This window comes from Drosophila miranda, chromosome 4 (genome assembly GCF_003369915.1).
Source record: "Drosophila miranda strain MSH22 chromosome 4, D.miranda_PacBio2.1, whole genome shotgun sequence".
Taxonomy (NCBI): domain Eukaryota; kingdom Metazoa; phylum Arthropoda; class Insecta; order Diptera; family Drosophilidae; genus Drosophila; species Drosophila miranda.
This window is the reverse complement of record NC_046677.1, coordinates 23,647,626-23,664,466: the sequence shown is the minus strand read 5'-3', so window position 1 is coordinate 23,664,466 and position 16,841 is coordinate 23,647,626. Positions and strand designations below refer to the sequence as shown.

The 16,841-nt window shown below is 44.7% G+C and overlaps 3 protein-coding genes across 5 annotated transcripts; 2 read left to right on the top strand and 1 right to left on the bottom strand.

Moving 5' to 3' along the window:
- Positions 1-1,678: 1,678 nt before the first annotated feature.
- On the top strand, positions 1,679-3,609 carry LOC108161456. Its single transcript, XM_017295718.2, has 2 exons — positions 1,679-1,967; positions 2,031-3,609. Exons 1-2 carry the CDS (start codon positions 1,823-1,825, stop codon positions 3,080-3,082), a joined length of 1,197 nt encoding a protein of 398 aa, XP_017151207.1. The 5' UTR covers positions 1,679-1,822; the 3' UTR covers positions 3,083-3,609.
- Positions 3,610-3,714: 105 nt separating this feature from the next.
- LOC108162703 lies at positions 3,715-6,638 on the top strand. Its single transcript, XM_017297558.2, has 4 exons — positions 3,715-3,850; positions 3,928-4,641; positions 4,700-5,738; positions 5,804-6,638. Exons 1-4 carry the CDS (start codon positions 3,809-3,811, stop codon positions 6,313-6,315), a joined length of 2,307 nt encoding a protein of 768 aa, XP_017153047.1. The 5' UTR covers positions 3,715-3,808; the 3' UTR covers positions 6,316-6,638.
- An 805-nt stretch (positions 6,639-7,443) lies between these two features.
- LOC108162705 (CCR4-NOT transcription complex subunit 3) lies at positions 7,444-15,939 on the bottom strand. 3 transcript variants are annotated; one of them, XM_017297563.2, is made up of 4 exons: positions 15,692-15,939; positions 10,891-10,978; positions 10,246-10,577; positions 7,444-10,180 (listed from the first exon to the last, which is right to left on the bottom strand). In XM_017297563.2, the coding sequence occupies exons 2-4, from the start codon at positions 10,898-10,900 to the stop codon at positions 9,458-9,460; spliced, it is 1,065 nt and encodes a 354-aa protein (XP_017153052.1). In that variant the 5' UTR covers positions 10,901-10,978; positions 15,692-15,939; the 3' UTR covers positions 7,444-9,457. The 3 variants fall into 3 exon arrangements, with proteins under 3 accessions (XP_017153052.1, XP_017153051.1, XP_017153050.1); XM_017297562.2 differs by lacking the exon at positions 15,692-15,939 and adding an exon at positions 14,731-15,013; XM_017297561.2 differs by lacking the exon at positions 15,692-15,939 and adding an exon at positions 11,052-12,338.
- Positions 15,940-16,841: the final 902 nt, after the last annotated feature.

Below are 16,841 nucleotides of genomic sequence, written 5' to 3'. Positions count from 1 at the left end.
TTTGAAAAATATTTGAAAACCCTGGAGCAATGGAAAATAATTTTGTATTTATTTATATAAAGTTTTAAACCAAAAACAAACAAAAACCTATGGTAGCCCGCAAAATGAACAAACTAAAAATGGTAAAGAGTCAGAGGGCAGGTAGGCCATAGAGCCGTATTTCTGTAGGGATTGGAATGGCCTGGCAGATCGCAGCTGGTGGGCGTTACTAATGTGTGAGCCAAAAAGCAAACAATTTGCATTTCCCCTAATGAAAAGACAATATTTATATGCTACACAAAAATACTGGTATATTGCATTGAAAGAGTGGCAAAATGAAGACCATCTGGAAATGTTTGGCATTAGAATTTTAGTAAAAAAAAAAGAAAAGAAGAAAGGAAATCCCTACTGGGGATCCCCCTCTACCCCCAACCAATTGGTGAAACACATAAAGTTCAACAACAAACACACCCATAAGTGTTCCCATTACAAATTAACACTCCATAAATATTGTATGCCACATTCTTAAGTGGCACATAATCCCGAATGCTCCCCTCCATTCCCCCCGATCCCCACGAACATACGCGATCTCCATATGGACGCAAACAGGAAGCTAATCCTGCTCAGTGATATATCAACATATTTATGGTAAACGGGATCCGGAGGGCTTACGGAGGGCCCAGCCAGTGGTTGGTGCCATATGTTCCCTACCATTTGGTATTTATAGGCCTGAAGGCGGTTCCAAGGCGGTGTCTCGCGGAGAAAAAAACCGCAAAAACTCCATAAAATTTTATGAACACTTTCTCGACAATCCCCTGTGACGACCGCCGGCTGCTTGAGTCTTTTAATGTTTAATAAACAATTATTAGACAATATATATCTTTGATCTGTTCCCCGATTGAGTGACTGACTGACTGACTCACTGGTCTGGGGTCTGGCGGGGGGGGGGGGAGTGTAAAAATAAATATAGTATCTCTCGGCTCTTTGTTTAGATCAAAATCCGATAATTACGCACACCACTCGAATTCCATCGAATCATAACAATAACATCGGATTCGATCAGGAGGCACCACCTTGACAGGCACCACTCTCCCGGAGTGGGAGTTTTTTAAGGAGAACCGGAGAGCTGTGCTTTGATGTTGCAAGAACTCAAATTTTTCAAGAGAACCTTCTATTTCGTGACTGGAACCAAGCGACCATGCTTTATCCAGAAACTGTGCGAAATAAAAGCAAGAGGGCCAGTCGAGCTCCCCAAGGGTGTTGTAGAGCTTCTGGAATGCCCCAAAATACCAGCGGCCCCGACGATCAGACGGCACAGTGTACTCCAGCTCCATCCACAGAATGGACAGGTCCCCATTGATCAAGAAAGCCCTAACTTTCCTTTTAGAAACCCTAGAAACCACAAATATGTTACAGACAGGCTCTGGCTTTCGTTGAAGCAAAACGAAGGCAGAAATCACGAGATCAAAGAAGATCCAAACACCTTAGATGCAACACTTGAGTGTTTAACATGTCTGAGGCACTGTGATGGCTAAGATTCCAGAATGGTGAAGCCATTTCGGATGGACAAACAAACTTTCAAAAGGATTTTGGAGAAAGATCATGCTTTCCCCTGGATATAAAGAACAAAGCGGTACAAAGCACTTTCGTTTTAACAAACATCAGCTGTGCTCACTTAGAAGTTCTGTTCCAAGCACAGTCTGAGCTATTTCTTGCCAACATTCCGAAAACCAAATCGGACTGCGTCAACCACATGGTGGGCTGGGTGCTATCCTTCAAGCTACTCAAACGTCACTCATTCGCCGACTGTCAAAAAAGGAAAAAATAATAATTTAGTTGCAAAATGAAAGACCAAGAGCTTGTGTCCTGTTTGGTGGAGTTTTGTGTAAAGCTGAAGCTGAATCCGCCCAAATACCGATATGTTACGGAAGCAAACAGAGAATTTAGCTGCAATGTAGAGCTGCAGGATATCCAAGGCTATGGCAGGGGTAGAGCTCTCGCCACGGTAATCGCGCGGTTTACAAAAGTTTAACAAAATCCCTTTTCGACAGCCCGTTCGAAACAGTCTGCGGCCCATGTGGCGGCCAGGAATGTTTGGACACATATACTATTGCTGCCTGTCGTCCGAGTGCTGCTACAGGAAAAGGATTTCAATCCATATATCCGCGAGGGGGATATCTTCTGGGAGATGCGTTCGCTCAAAACGAAGAAATTAAGGAATCTGCGGGAGCTGCTCGTCCTGGTGGGCAAATCCATCGGTAATATTTGGCAAGGATCTGTGGAACAGAGCAGTTTGTCAGTACAGGCAACCACTGAGGTGCGAATGGGGGACAGAATCTGGCAGAATGTCCCCATCGTCGAGTTCACAGAAACAAATTTCTTCGAAACGCTTACCCTCCCGGTAGTGCTAGTGAGCAGCAGATCGAAAGAGGTGATAGTCAGCAGCGTACTCGACAGCACGGAGGATGCAGAGACCAGTACCTTGGAAATATGCCCTATTCCAATGGTTCCAGAGGTGCCAGTAAGCAAGGCTCAGGGGTCCCCCAGTGTGGGTCCTGCCTTCCCAGCCCTGGCCATGGATCCTACCGTTCCCCAGGACGTAGATGCGGATCTCCACGCTGATGTCGAAGCAATAGAAACAATCAAGCTAGAAGAGGTCGCCATTCCCGTGAGCCCAGTCTTCGAAACAGGGGCCACCGTTGTACAAAAGTCGCCCCCTGCGGAGGACATCTTGAAGACTGAAGAAGACATGGAAAAACGTCGCATATTCCAGACCTATTGTAATATCATAAAAAAAGACGACCCAGAAACTAACCCCGTCCAAATATGCCATTATAACGACTACTTCTGGAACTTGCCCAAAGACCTCAAGAAGGAGTGCTTTAAAGTGATCAATTCCAATGACTTTAAGACTGAGAAGGAGAAGGCAATCAGTCTTCTGAACGCTTTAAAGCTGCCTCATATTTTCAGCGAAGTGAATTCGATTTCCGGTAGGACAATGATCAAACTCGAACTCGACTGCAGCTACAATGGCATATGGATTGACTTTGAGACCGATATATATAGCCACTTCATTGAGTATATGGTGGAAATGCTTGATTAGGGTTACTTACTGAATAGAAAACAACTGAAGAACAATACTAACATAACTATCTGCACAGAAATACCAGAATCTAATCATCCATGTGTGTACCTGATCTAGCCTTAATTGGGTTGAACCAAAGAACCAATTGTGATCATCTTGCACTTATATTATCCAATCCTATACCATTATGTGATCTTATACTTATTTGATATAGGTCAGAGCATTTTGGCAGCTTAATAAAAGGACTTTAATAAAGGCCGATTAAATAGAATTTTTGATAAATTCATTTTTATAGTACATTCTTGCTTGCTTTCGTTTTTGAATTTGCGCGCCCATTTGCTGGTTGTGGAATTGGCTATCAGCGACGCCGGTAGCCGGGTTGTGGAAATGGATAGCAGCAGTTTTTCAGCATTCGACAACACTGATCACTAAATACAAGACATTTTTGGGGCAAAATTTATACATTTCGAATTTAATGAATTGGTGTGTGAAACAAGCAAAATGGAGCGCAAAGAAGTGGACGCTTGCTTTCGTTTTTGAATTTGCGCGCCCATCTGCTGGTTGTGGAATTAGCTAACTCGCAGCATTAACCAGCACCAAGCTCAGCGACGCCGGTAGCGGGTTGTGGAAATGGATAGCAGCTGTTTTTCGGCATTGGACAACACTGATCAGTAAATACAATACATTTTTGGGGTAAACTTTATACATTTCGAATTTAATGAATTGGCGTGTGAAACAAGCAAAATGGAGCGCAAAGAAGTGGACGCACAGCAGTTCATTGATCACGTACGTAAATGGAATGAAATGTGGGGATGTGCGTTGTGGATTTAGCCGCTTTGTCTTCCTGTGTATCCTATAAATAGACGCTGCTGGCCTCGGAGCTAATGCGGGATCCAAATCACTTTATTATGGATCTGATCGATCACACAGGAGTGTTCCCCAAGGCCGAGGGACCCACCAATCTGACCACCAACACGGGAAATCCCCCCAATGATGGGACTGGCGGCTATGCGGAGAAGGAGCTGAATTTCCACAACACAATCTTCCAGTTGGTGAACAAGCATGTGAACGAATCCTCCGCCGCGGACAGCGGTGTGGGGCCGGTGGTGTCGCAGCAAGTGCAGCAGCCAGCATTCCCAGCCCTGGCCATAGAACCGACCGTACCCATCGATGTCTCGGCGTGTCTGCACGCTGTCGACGATGACGATCTTCTGTATGTCCATAATGCTCTAACGACCAATGCCCGCAAGGTGCTGCCCCACAAGAAGCGCATCTCGAGGAAGCTCAAGGGCAACATCGATGCCGAGATGGAGCAGCAGCACCAGCCGCACCACCAGCAGCACAAGCATGTCATTCAGCATGTCCCACCAGGAGCGGCTTCGCTCTACAGCTGTGAGATCTGCGGCTATGCAGTGCACACACAGTTGGATTTTTTTGCCCATCTCAAGCAGCATTATGAGCCACCAATGGCCATGGAACAGCGATTGGAAGTGCCGATCCAACAACAGCAGCAGCAGCAGCAGCAAGAACAGCAGAAGGAGCCGTTGGACATGTGCGGTCTCTCCACACAGGATAAGGCGAGTATCTGTCCTTCTATATCTGTCATTCGCCTGCTAATCCTCTATTTCTCCACAGCTTCAACAGGAACAGGCCAAACTGGATCAGGTCTTTCACGATGTTCAGCTGAACTTTGAGAACTTTCACCCCATCAGCCATGTGGATCACGATGTGGGTGTGGGTGTGGGAGTGCCTGTAAATGTAAATGATGTTGGCGTCAATATGGTCATGCATGGCGAAGCCACAGACAAACTGAATACCGTGGGAGCCACCAGCAGCTCGCCCAACGTCAACGTCGTGGTCCCCGTCGTGGATGATGTGGAGTTCAGTGACACGGAGGACATGCTAGAGGGAATACGGAACGTAGTGGATAAGGTGTCCATCGAGGACACTTGCGATGAGCTGGTGGAACTGGAGCTAACCACAGCCACGATCCGAGCGCCCTGGTTTAACAACAACTTCAGTGACATCACATTTCCGGGGCTGCTGCTGCCGGGAGAGCCGCCGCCAGCGACCACGGAGCAAGCGGCGACGCCGCTGCTCAAAGAGAATCCCAATGGGGCGGAGCAGATGGATTTGGATTTCCTCAGTGCCAGCAAACGAGAGGAATCAAATGAAATCAAAATGGAGAAGGCGCTGGAAAAACCCATCGAAGGGATTGAACAGCCCTTGCTGGTGGCGCCACCAATGTGCTGTACCTCTCCGGCACCGCCTGCTGCCCCGCCGCCCGGCTCGACCGGCTCGCCGCTAGTCCTTAACGAAGCCGGCTTCAAGCTGGAGGCCGTGGAAATGCCCGACGACAGCGCACCACCTTCACCATTCGACAATGGCGACGTAGACGGCGACGGCGATGGCGATGGCGATGGCGATGGCGACGGCGAGGATGAAGATAATACCGATAGCTATGCCATGGAAAGCACAGCCACGAGTCCGAGCGAGGACTCGCCGAGCAAATCGAGGAGGAAGCACTTTTGCGACAAGTGCAACAGGGACTTCAATTCGTACAATGCCCTCAAATACCATCAATATACACACAACCAGGAGCGCTCGCACAAGTGCAGAAGCTGTGAAAGATCCTTCTACAACCAGAGTGCGCTGACGGCCCACGAGAAAACGCGTAGGATAATCCCCACAGATCCCCGTCTAAAAACCAACTCATCCCATCTTTTATTCCTTCAACAGACTCTGGGATAAAGCCCTTCGAGTGCGAGAAATGCGACTCCAAGTTCCGACAGTGGGGTGATCTCAAGTACCACATCATATCCAGACACAGCGACATCAAGGCGCACATGTGCGAGTTCTGCGGCAAGAGCTTTTCCCGACGGTACTCTCTGGTCCTGCATCGACGGATCCACACCAGCGAGCGGAACTACGCCTGCCAGTACTGCGACAAAACGTTTCGGGCCAGCTCGTACCTTCTGAGCCACGTCAAGGTGCACACGGGAGAGAGACCGCACGAGTGCAGCGTATGCCAGAAGAAGTTTCGCGTTTCGGGGGATCTCAAGCGGCACTCGCGTATACACGATCCGGCCAGAAAGAGCCAACCTCCGGCCGCAAAGGTGGAGAAAAAAAAGCTGAAGCAAATCAAAGATGAGGAGGAGGTGGTGGCAACGGCGGCGGCGGTGGTTGCCACCCATAAACAAAAGTCTGACGCCCTGTGCGACGAATCTGAGCAGGAAATTCTCGGCCTATAGCCGTGCTGTGCCAAGGTTTCTTCAATATAGTATTAGCAAAGATTGGAGAGCACATAGATGAAGCATCCTTGGTGCCCGTGAGCCATCGGAATACCTGGTCACGCGTACATCCAATGGGCAGAAGTGCCATCTATGTGTTCCACACTCTTGTGTACTCGTAAACTATAAATCCTAAGATTTTTGTACCATACAGCCAATGTGTAAATATCAAGTACAGACGTGAACAAAGGGCCATGTCTTTTACATTCCACAACGCGTTCCACAGGGCACCCCCCCACCCCAAACAGCCGTTGAATAAAAAGCCACTCGAAATTTCTATTGCAGAGCATTTCTTTATTATTTTTCATGTTTTTCTCTTGTCCTCTTCATTTCATTTTTCTGTTTTTGTTTCCTTCAAATATTTCACTGTTTTCTCTTTTGAATATTTTCTTCTTTCTCTTTTTTTTGCACTTGTACCGTTCATCGACTTAGATGTTAATGAGTAAGATACATACACATACATATGTTTGTATATATGTATATATATTAAATATATATCGTTAATATTAATGTAACTATGTACAACACAAGTGTTTGGGGGCGCCTGTCATCGTCAGCCCAAACTCAATGAAATCTTTGTATTCTTTTTGTTTGTTTAGAACATAATTTGTATTTCTTCTCTCTCGTTTTATTTATCATCTCATTCAGTTTTTTGTTTTGTTTCTCAAAAATATTCAACATAAACGCTCCAGCAGCCATACATTTCCATAGATTTGTGTCTGTGTGCTTTTCCATACATATTTGTTAGACGTCGCGACGTTCGTTATTTTCACATTTCACATTATTTTTTTTGTAAGAACTCTTAAGAACTTATAAACTAAAATCCTAGTATTGGTTGCTTCACATGCTTCTCTTCTCTTCATCTGCTTTAATGTACGCTCAGTCCATGATATCTTCCATTTCTCCATTTTGTTACACAAATATAATATATAATTCATCATCTCCTCTCATCCTCGTTCTCCATTCTCCAATCTCCATTCTTCTGTTTGTGTTAATTAATAATTAATTTTAAAAATTATGAAAACTCCATTCCTAGTATCAGTATGTCCTGCACTCTCCCAGCTTGATCCTAACTTTGCCTGATGGTTCTTTATTCTTCATTCTTCATTCGTTTTATTTATCTTTCTTTATATATATTCTTGGTGTTTTGGTGGTGTGGATTATGCTGTTTTGGTAGGTTGAGTGTTCTGAGTGTTAGTGTGTGTGTGTGTGTGTTTTTCTTTTAGAGGGTATGATGGTATGGTTATTGAAAAATTAGCATACGAAACATTTGCGACTACTGTTTTTTTTTTTTTTGCTTTTTTTTTGGGAATGAACTGAAATTTTGCCTGCCTGTTGTCTGTTGTTCGTAAATATGATTTAAAAATTATCATTACTTTGAATATTTCTTCATTTGTTTTTGTTTTACATACATATATATGGTACTTAAAAATTTATGTTTTTTTGCTTTACTTTTTCGTTTGCTTTTGCTTTTGCCTTTGCTATGGATGCACACGTTTACTGGTTGTTTAGTTCATTTTTGTTTTAAATTGGTATTCTTTAAATTGAATATGGGCTTATTTTGTAGCATTTTGCTTTTGTTTCTTCAAACGAAAATATTAATTATGCTTTACTGCAAAATGCAAACAGTTGCCAATTGTTTGTGTGTTGTTGCGTTTACTAAGTCCTTCCCGTCCTTTTCGTCCTCCCCTCATCAATCATCAATCATATTGGTAAAACTGAAGAGCTTTAATCGTATGCATGATGGTTTGATGGCAGCTTTTTGGTTTTTGTATTCTGTTTTTCTTGGTTTTTTCTCGGTTTTCTTACATTGCGGATAATTAGAATATTGTTTTATAAAATAGCTTGCTATTTTATGTTGTACATTAAACACATATTTAACTGTTTTTACAACCGTCTTGGTTGGACAGTTTGTATCGGCATTCGGTTTTCATCATACAACATCATACAAAAGATTCTTTGTTCTTTATTATTTTTATTTAATTTTTTATTATGTTTTTTTTTTCTGTATTTGGGTTTTGTTTTTTTTAGTTGCTATTGTTGCTTCACATTGTTGCTGTTACTGTTACTATTTTGCTGCGTCCCAAGTGTTTGCTACGCTATTTCCCCACCCCCATACTGTCTGTCTCCTCCTCACATTCTCTGCTCCCTCTAACCGTTCACAGTTCCTTTCTCAATTTATAGAAATATAATTTTGCTCTTTTTTTCTTTTCTTTTCGTTTTCGTTTTCTTTTCTTTTGTTTTATAAGTTTGAGTCTTCTGTCTACATCACCACATATTTTCTTGGTTTTAAAAAAATTAAAATACTTTCTTCTTTCCACAGTTCATAAAATGTTTAACTCTTTTTCTCTTTTCATGGCTTGCCAATTTCTTCAAAAGTTTTTTTTTTTGTTCTCCCACACAAATACAATATTTACAGTTTACAGATTTTGGTTTTGTTTCTTTTTCTTTTACAGATTTACTCAAATTTTCTCCATTTCTTTCCATTTTTGTAGTTGCTACATCTAAATCTTAAATCATTCTTTACACAGCCCCCCACCGACTGCCGTCTCACCATCTTTGCTCTGCTGCCAGATCTTGTTCTGCATTTACTTTGCTTTCTCATACGATTTTTGTTTCTTGTTCAGTTTAAAATTGTGAAAAAATAGCTGCATCTATTGTAAATTTTAGGTTTGTTTGCATTTAAAATTTGAATTACCTTTAGCTTTATATAATTTGATTTTATGATATTTTTTTATCCTTGTTGTTGCTGTTGCCGTCCTATTTTTTGGTTGCATGAAGACCCGACGCCTGATCGTGCAGAGGGCGCGGCCAGTGCTGCCAAGCATCAGAGGGCGCCCCTAATCGTGCGGCCAGTGCTGCCAAGCATCAGCTGGCCCGCGCTCAACCGTTAGGTACACTTGCTGTCTCTATTTGCAGTTTGAGTTCTTGATTTCTTGAGTTCTTGTTGTTGTAGATGTAGATGTAGATGTAGCTGTGGTTGTAGCTGTGGTTGTAGCTGTGGTTGTGGTTGCGGTTGTTGTTTCGTATAAAAAGTCTTTGATTTGCCATTTGCCTTTCCCTTCCCATTCGATCCCTTCCTTCGCTGTTAGCACGCTCTGCATTAGAGGCTCACCTGCTGCATCTTATCAAAATCTAAACACGGCCGATGCGGTCGCTGCAGTCTCTGGGTGGCAGCGGCGGCGCTTGCGGCATTGGCAGCATTGTGTGTCGTTGTTGCTGCTGTGGATGATGTGGTGCCTCCTCCTGCTACTGCTCCTCCTCCTCCTCCTGTCGATGAGGATGTGGCGGGGGCTGCTGTGCCTGCCGCTGCGGCCGAACCGCCACCACCCGAATTATTACTAGGACGACGCCTGGGCGAGATGGCGCAGTGGAACAGTTTCGCGGGCGGACTAACCGAACGCACCTCCATGTCCAGGCCGGTGGTGCTGGCCGGACTGCTGCGCGAGCTATTGTAGTGGAAACTGTACTTGGGCTGCGGCTGATAGATGTGGTGGCTGCTGTTGCTCATCTTCAGGGAGCTGCTGCACGCCTTGATCACACTCGGCTCGTTCTCGTTGCCGCCACCCAGCACGGCTCCGCCCAGCTTGGGGCATTTACTGTGGTTGCCGCCATTGCCGCCGCCGCCGCCGCTGTTGTCGCCATTCTCCTCGTTTACACTATTATCACATAATTTAATATTTTCGATGCCACATCTGGCCTCCGATAATATCAGTGGCGTTGTGGAGCGGAACGTCATATGGCTACGATTTGGCTTGAACGCCTCCAATGGCGGCGATGTGCGAAAATTCACGGGCGTCAATATCGGCTCCAGCGAATTGCGTAACTGCAAAGCATACAAGATTCACAGATCAGACACGGAATCCTTGCAATTATCTGCCAAATACTCACCTCATCGTCGGAGCTGTGGGCCAGGGACCGTTTCCGGTTCTCCACCATCAGCGTGGAGCTTGAACGCTTCGAGTTGGATGTGGTGGCCCGTTCCTCGTAGGGTGCCTCCGTGTCCAGCGAGGAGGTGCAGCCACGATTAGAGAGTCGCGAGGCACACGAAGCGCCCGTCGCGGTCGTGGTGCCATGGCCATGTCCTGCCACCGACGAGGGCCCATTGATCACCTCCAATTCCTCCTCGGAGCTGTGCTGATCGTACATGAGATGGGCGCAAGATGACGATGTCTGCTGGTGACACATCATTGCAGGAGCAATTGGTTTTTGGCCAGCGACAGCTAAAAAGAATTACAAGGAATTATTTTTTTTTATCTATGGCAATCGCTAACCAGTGTTGTGTCTAACATTCTTGTTAACCAACACTGAAAGTGTTGAAAAACTTAAAAAAATCAAGTCTTGTGGCAAGGATGCTTTTAATCGGTTTTGTTTTTCGTAGTTAATTGTTTATTTCAGTAATATCAATGTGGAACACCGTGAAAAATCAAATCCGAATGACAAAAATGTGTTTCTGTGCGTAACCGGTTTTCACGAAATTCAAAATTGAATTTCGAAATTTGGTTTCCACAAACTGGTTTGCTCTGTCGCACTTACTTGTTTCCATATCCACGTCTAAGTGACGTTGTTTTTCCACATCGAGGAGCTCACCATCCGATTCGGTGCCAGAGTCATTCGATTCACGCTGCGGGGCGAGAAATGTTCCGATAAATGAAATGTTCAATATTATGTTAATAAGGGTATTTCCCATATCGAACCTTTTTACGAAGAAAATTTTTCGATGCCTTTAATGGATTCTCGCGATTTTTCTGCCTGACAAACTTTATCATGATTTCTCGCTATGTGCTTTATATGGTATATATTATACATTCCACACACGCACACGCACACCGACACGCTTACGCACACACACGCACACATTCACACTCCCACAATTACGGCGGAAAAACTTACTACGACTACGTCGCAGTCGCAGTCACAGTTAGCGTCACCGTCGACGTTCAAGTCAACGCCAACGTCAGCAGCGGGCAGCGACTGCGCGCGTATATGTATTTTGTTGTTTTCTTCTGTGGTTCTCTTCTTCTACTACTATTACTACTACTACTTTTTTGCCCCTTTACGTTTCACACGCTCTTTCTATGCTCCGTCCGTCCCACCATTCTGCTCCCACTGTCCACCGTGCCCCCACCACATGGGGCAGAATGTATTCGGTCTTCTGCTTCCTGATTCACGCGAACGAGAGAGTCTCTCAGTCTCTTCTGTCAAGCACGAGCTTCAGCTCTCTTTCCACGAAGCTACCGCTTCCACTCTCTCTCTCTCTTGTTCTTGCTGTTCTCTCTCTTTGGCTCTCGTTTGCCGCCTACGCTGTGAGGCGCTTGGCGCGTGTAAAGTGTAAGCGCCGTTTCCTTTTTGTGCAAATATTTCAATCACGTTCCGCCTCCACCACGCGGACTCTGGGTTGTACGATTTTTGTTGTAACACCCGCCACCACCCCCATCGGAGGGGACCCGACTGCAGTAACGGGAAGAGCCGAACGCCACGCGAGTCCGATGCGAGCGCGCACCTTTCGCCGTAACTTATACAGCACGGAATTATTGATTTTCGTATAACGGAAGCCAGACGACCAGGAATCAAAAAAAAAAATAAGGGACAACGTGTGCGTGTCCCGTCCGTATCCGTGCCCGACTCTGTGGTGTCTCTGGTTTTGTTTTTTTTTTTGCACGGCAATCACAAAACAAAATTATTTTCCATTTTCACTTTCTCTATGTGTTCTCTCGCCCATTCTGTCCTGCTTTCTGGGGCTCAAACAGCTTCCAAAGTGCACTTGCGAAAACGGTTTTGTAACGGTTGTGTCCGCCCACGCCAGGACCCTCGGTTGGCTGGCTGGGATTATGGTTACTACGTGTTACTATCGCATCGCCCGTCACCGGCTAGTGCTGCGCTCAAACTGAAAAATTATGGTCACAATGTGGCAGGGCAACACTGTCTCTCGAAATCTCTGCGCTGGCGCTGAGGCTCGTCCCAGGCCCCCCCTCTCTTCTCACTTGCAGTTTCTGTCCGTGTGTGTGTGTGTGTGTGTGTGTGTAGGCGGCATGCAGCGGCCAAGTAGAGGGTTGCCAGATGGTTGGGAATCTTATAGAATTTAATCCAAAGTTTAAGTTTGATTGCATTTGAAAAAATTTTAGTGGAAATGGATCGTAAAAGCAAGAAATCTGGGAGAAAGACTCTTTTGGGTTATATAAAAAAAAGGGTTCATTCCTGATTACATTGAACTTTTTCATATGAAATAATAGATTGAATTTTGATCAAATAAAACTGAAAGCATTGTTGCAACAAAGTTGCACACTATAAATGATGGTTGATAATATATGCATACTATTTGTAATTAATATAAGAGATTATCATTCTTGGTTAATTTTGCTTTGAAGTTTTCCCATTTGTGTGCCATTGTTTTCCCATTCATTGAATTCTTTTCCCATTCCCACAACACAATTGCAGCAGTCTGGCAACGCTGTGCACACTACAGTGCACTTACTTGAATGCGAGTGTGGTAGAGGGAGAGGGAGAAGAAGGCAAGAGTGACAGAGAGAGAGAGAGAGAGAAGGGGGTGTGTAGGGTTAGGTCGGTTGTGGGGCCCGACCAGGCATCAGGCCAGAGGAGGCATCGTGTTTGGTTTTGCTTGTACATGCGCGCACAACTCGTGCCCCCAACAACCTCTCATAAGGTGCCTGCCAGAAGAAATACACACTTTCGAGTTGTGGAAAAGTTGTCGGCGAATTTATGCGGTGTCGTTTCGCAAAGAACACAAACCCTAGAGTCTTATTCAGTCATTCTCTCTTGGAAAAAACAACCTTCTACCCTTATCGCGGTGACTATAAACAATATTTGATACGAATGCTGCCCACATGAAGATCAATTTCAGTTGGAAACTGTATTGTAAACACTGGCCTGAGAAACCCTATTTCACAGGTATTAAATTGAATTATTGTTAAAACTAAAACCAAACAAACGCCTATTAGTCGTGACGAACAAACAAAGGGACCAATAAAGTGTACTGAAACGCGAGCTGTCGCGTTGAAAATATAATCAGAATCAGCGTTGGGAGAGATTGGATTCACAGATTGACCTTGAAATCTGTACATTATTTGGTCGAACTGGAGGTCTTTTTGAGGCAATCGGGGGCAATCGAATCGTAAAATTTATACATATGTACATATGTAAAGACGACTATTAGTAATGTCAAATGTGGATACTTGTGGAGCATATTGGCATAATCTTTTTCACCCATTCTGCTTTAAACTTCTGGTCCGCACCGTACTATTTATAGGCTGAAGAAGAGGCCAAAGCGGCAGCAACAGCGGGCAGGTTGTGGCAGGCACATATACACACACACACACAGACCCCGGACTCGTAGTAATGTGAAGCCCCCAGAGAAGAGTACGAGTACTACTCGTGCAACATCAACAAAAAAAAAAAAAATCCAAATAAAACGAAGCGTGCGAAACTCGTTGCAATGATGATATGAGAAATTGTGGAAACATGGCATGGAAAACTACGCACGAACATGGCCACGGCGGCTATGCCACTGCAACTGAAACTTGCAACGTGCAACGTGCAACGAGGAGGAGACTGGTTTCTGGTTTTTATCGTTTCTACATTTTTCCCATATTTTGGGTATTTTTCCACATTTTTCCCAATTTTTTTTGGTTGTTTGTAGTTTTTCCACAATTTCGTGTTTCGTATTCCCTTACACATTTTTCTATTTATTCCTGTTCCCCAACAACTGTTTCCCTCCCCCCCCCTCTGGATCCATTGTGCAATCCGCTTTCAATTTGCTTTCAATTTACGGGGAAAATACTACGACGACTACGTGCCGTGCCACAAAACGTAAACGGCTTTTGCAGAGCATCGTTTATCCGAAGCTCCCCCTCCCTCAGAGAGAGAGAAAGAGAGGGAGAGAGAACAAAGTCTGGCTATCGATTCCAACGTCGACAGCGCAGCGACTGCACCAGCAGCAGCTCGAAGTACTTTTGTTCCATTCATACCACACACACACACACAGGCATACACGGATACACAGGCAAAGAGAGCGAGCGTCTGACGTATGCATGTGGCGACAATTTCCACTCTGGTGTGGGTGTTCGTCGGGGAGGCAGCAGGCAATGGCAAAGGCAAAGGCAAAGGCAAAGGCAATGGCAGCGCAGCGCAGCGACTGCGTGTTGCAGCCTTGCTTCAGGTCTAAATTTAGCACTGGGGCTTGCAACTCCACAAGGATTTTTCCAATTTTTCCTTCTATAACATTTTGCACACTTAGCCTTTAGACACACACAAAACACACACACACACGCACGGAAATAGTGGCATGCTGCACGCAATGCAATGGCCAAAAAAAAAAAAAAAAAATAAGAATCCGACGTTAAACCATTTTACACTTACTTGGCTCGCCTGCTTCTCCTTCTCGTTCTCCTTTTGGGCCTGGGGCAGGGGTTTACGGAGGGGGCACAATTACGAAATGTTGCAACTGCTTATTTTTGCACAAAAATTTTGTATCCTCGACACGACAGGAAAATGGAAAAACTTCTACACAGCCAGGGGCCAGCAGGCAACAGCAGCAGGCAGTGAGTGACGAACGATGAATGGCTGGACTGCTGGAGCTCTCTTTACTACAATTTACCAGCAGCGACAGCGACAGCGACGGCGGCGGCGAACAGGCCCCACAGCAGCAGACTGGTGGCCGTGGGGGTGGGTGGGTGGCTTGCTGCTGTGTGCGTGTGTGTGTGTGTGGAGCACGCGACGCGTTTTGGAGAATTGACAAAACAAGCGCAACGAGAGAGCAGCACCATGGCTCGCTAATGGCTCTCTTTCTTGTTCTCTCGCGCTCAGCGCTCTGCTCTTGTGTAAATTGTTGCTATTGTAAGCGCTTTTACGCCAAAAACTACACAAGGAACAGGCAACAAAAACGCTACACATAAAGAGAATGCTCGCTGAGGTGGTCGAGGTTTTGATACCCTTGAAAAGCGGGTGTGTGGCTGCTGTGTATAGATATTCTATTCTGTGCGATTCATAGTTATAGCTAAGAACCAAAAATCGCAAGTATCAGCCATAGATCATAGCTCCAAGACTAGTTTTCCCGACTTGCTGCTGGCTGTGGCCATCATTTATGCAAAAACATCATACCCCACAAGCCCAACTTATAGCAAAGCAAAACGCTGAAGTTCCCTCTCTCTCGCGCTTACTCTCTCGCATAAAAACGCTCTCTCTGTGCATGTTTGTGCGTGCATTGCATAAAAAAGTGAACCCAACAGACATTTCTGCACTCGTCTAATGCAATTAACTTTTCAATGTCAACCCGTACACGTCACACTGTCCAACACAAGTCGGCTACTCCCCCACTCACCCGCCTTTGTGGTTGATTTCGAACGCGTCATCATTATTAGTGATTCCACGGCATCGGGGACTTTAACATTTAGCAGAAAGTAGCTTTTTCACAGCCCAATCATCTGATCTGGCAATACATATTTTGTGTGGCGATTCGTATGAGATTTGGCGTTTAGGCTGCAATTAAATTTGATTCCACACGCTCGAGCGTTGGGTGGGAGAGCAGCAACAAATTGATGGCCCGCTTATAACCGCAAGAACAACAAAAACAAAACTGACAATCGAGTGTGCGAGCTGCGATGACGTCACAGTTGACCCAGTCTCCAGCAGGGATGCCACATCAGCCTCTCGCCGATAGATCTTGTCGGGCGGCGCGCCGTCTCCAGCTGAAAGCTTATTTAAAAGCTCCGCAGTTGCGTGCAAGTGCGTGTTTGTTGTTTTTCCAGCAAGCTTATAATCTCTTCAGTTCCGATCAGATCAGCCTCTTCAGTTCAGCTCCGCTGAATATATAAACATACGAATGTAATGAGCGGATGTACATATATATGTGCATATGTAGATAATATATTTCATACATGACTTCACATTGGAATAATTGTCCATTAGGGAGGGTTTTGAAGGTGCAAAGTGTGTTTAAGTAAAGAATATATATATAGACTATATATTATGTACTATTTATACACATACATATGTCTAATAATATAATAATATATTTGACATCATATTAAAAAGTAATTTTCGCTGAAAATATTATATATACATACATATGTATTATCCATGATTATGAATACTAATGACTTATAAATAGGTATGAAATGGGTCTATAATATAGACTCTATATAGAGTCATTTGTCCCTTCATGGAAAGAACCTGCAAGTACGTATGTGTCTGTGTTTGCATTCGCATCAGAGAACGAGAAATGGACAAATGATTTCAAATTTGATTCGCAAGTAAGATAAAGCTGGGCTATCGCGCGGCCCAGATGACGCGGCTGTAGACGAACGGCAGACCCGAAGACCCTGGGATCTAATCCAGAACTGGCACATTATATACCGAATGGTTAGTGGCCAAGATCTTGGCATTCAATACAGGATTGGACCACCATATATACCTATTTTCCTTCGTAGATTGAATATTTCAGGCTTAATTTCGTAATTAAATGTTAAGAA

Excerpts from the sequence above, each read along its gene's own strand:
- LOC108161456 (XM_017295718.2), top strand. The coding sequence starts at position 1,823 with ATGAAAGACCAAGAGCTTGTGTCCTGTTTGGTGGAGTTTTGTGTAAAG. Across the intron at positions 1,968-2,030 it reads TATCCAAGGCTATGGCAGGG|CCCGTTCGAAACAGTCTGCG; the intron begins GTAGAGCTCTCG and ends CCTTTTCGACAG.
- LOC108162703 (XM_017297558.2), top strand. The coding sequence starts at position 3,809 with ATGGAGCGCAAAGAAGTGGACGCACAGCAGTTCATTGATCAC. Across the intron at positions 4,642-4,699 it reads GTCTCTCCACACAGGATAAG|CTTCAACAGGAACAGGCCAA; the intron begins GCGAGTATCTGT and ends ATTTCTCCACAG. Across the intron at positions 5,739-5,803 it reads GACGGCCCACGAGAAAACGC|ACTCTGGGATAAAGCCCTTC; the intron begins GTAGGATAATCC and ends TTCCTTCAACAG.
- LOC108162705 (XM_017297561.2), bottom strand. The coding sequence starts at position 11,123 with ATGATAAAGTTTGTCAGGCAGAAAAATCGCGAGAATCCATTAAAGGCA. Across the intron at positions 10,979-11,051 it reads AAAATTTTCTTCGTAAAAAG|CGTGAATCGAATGACTCTGG; the intron begins GTTCGATATGGG and ends CTCGCCCCGCAG. Across the intron at positions 10,181-10,245 it reads CCCACAGCTCCGACGATGAG|TTACGCAATTCGCTGGAGCC; the intron begins GTGAGTATTTGG and ends TATGCTTTGCAG.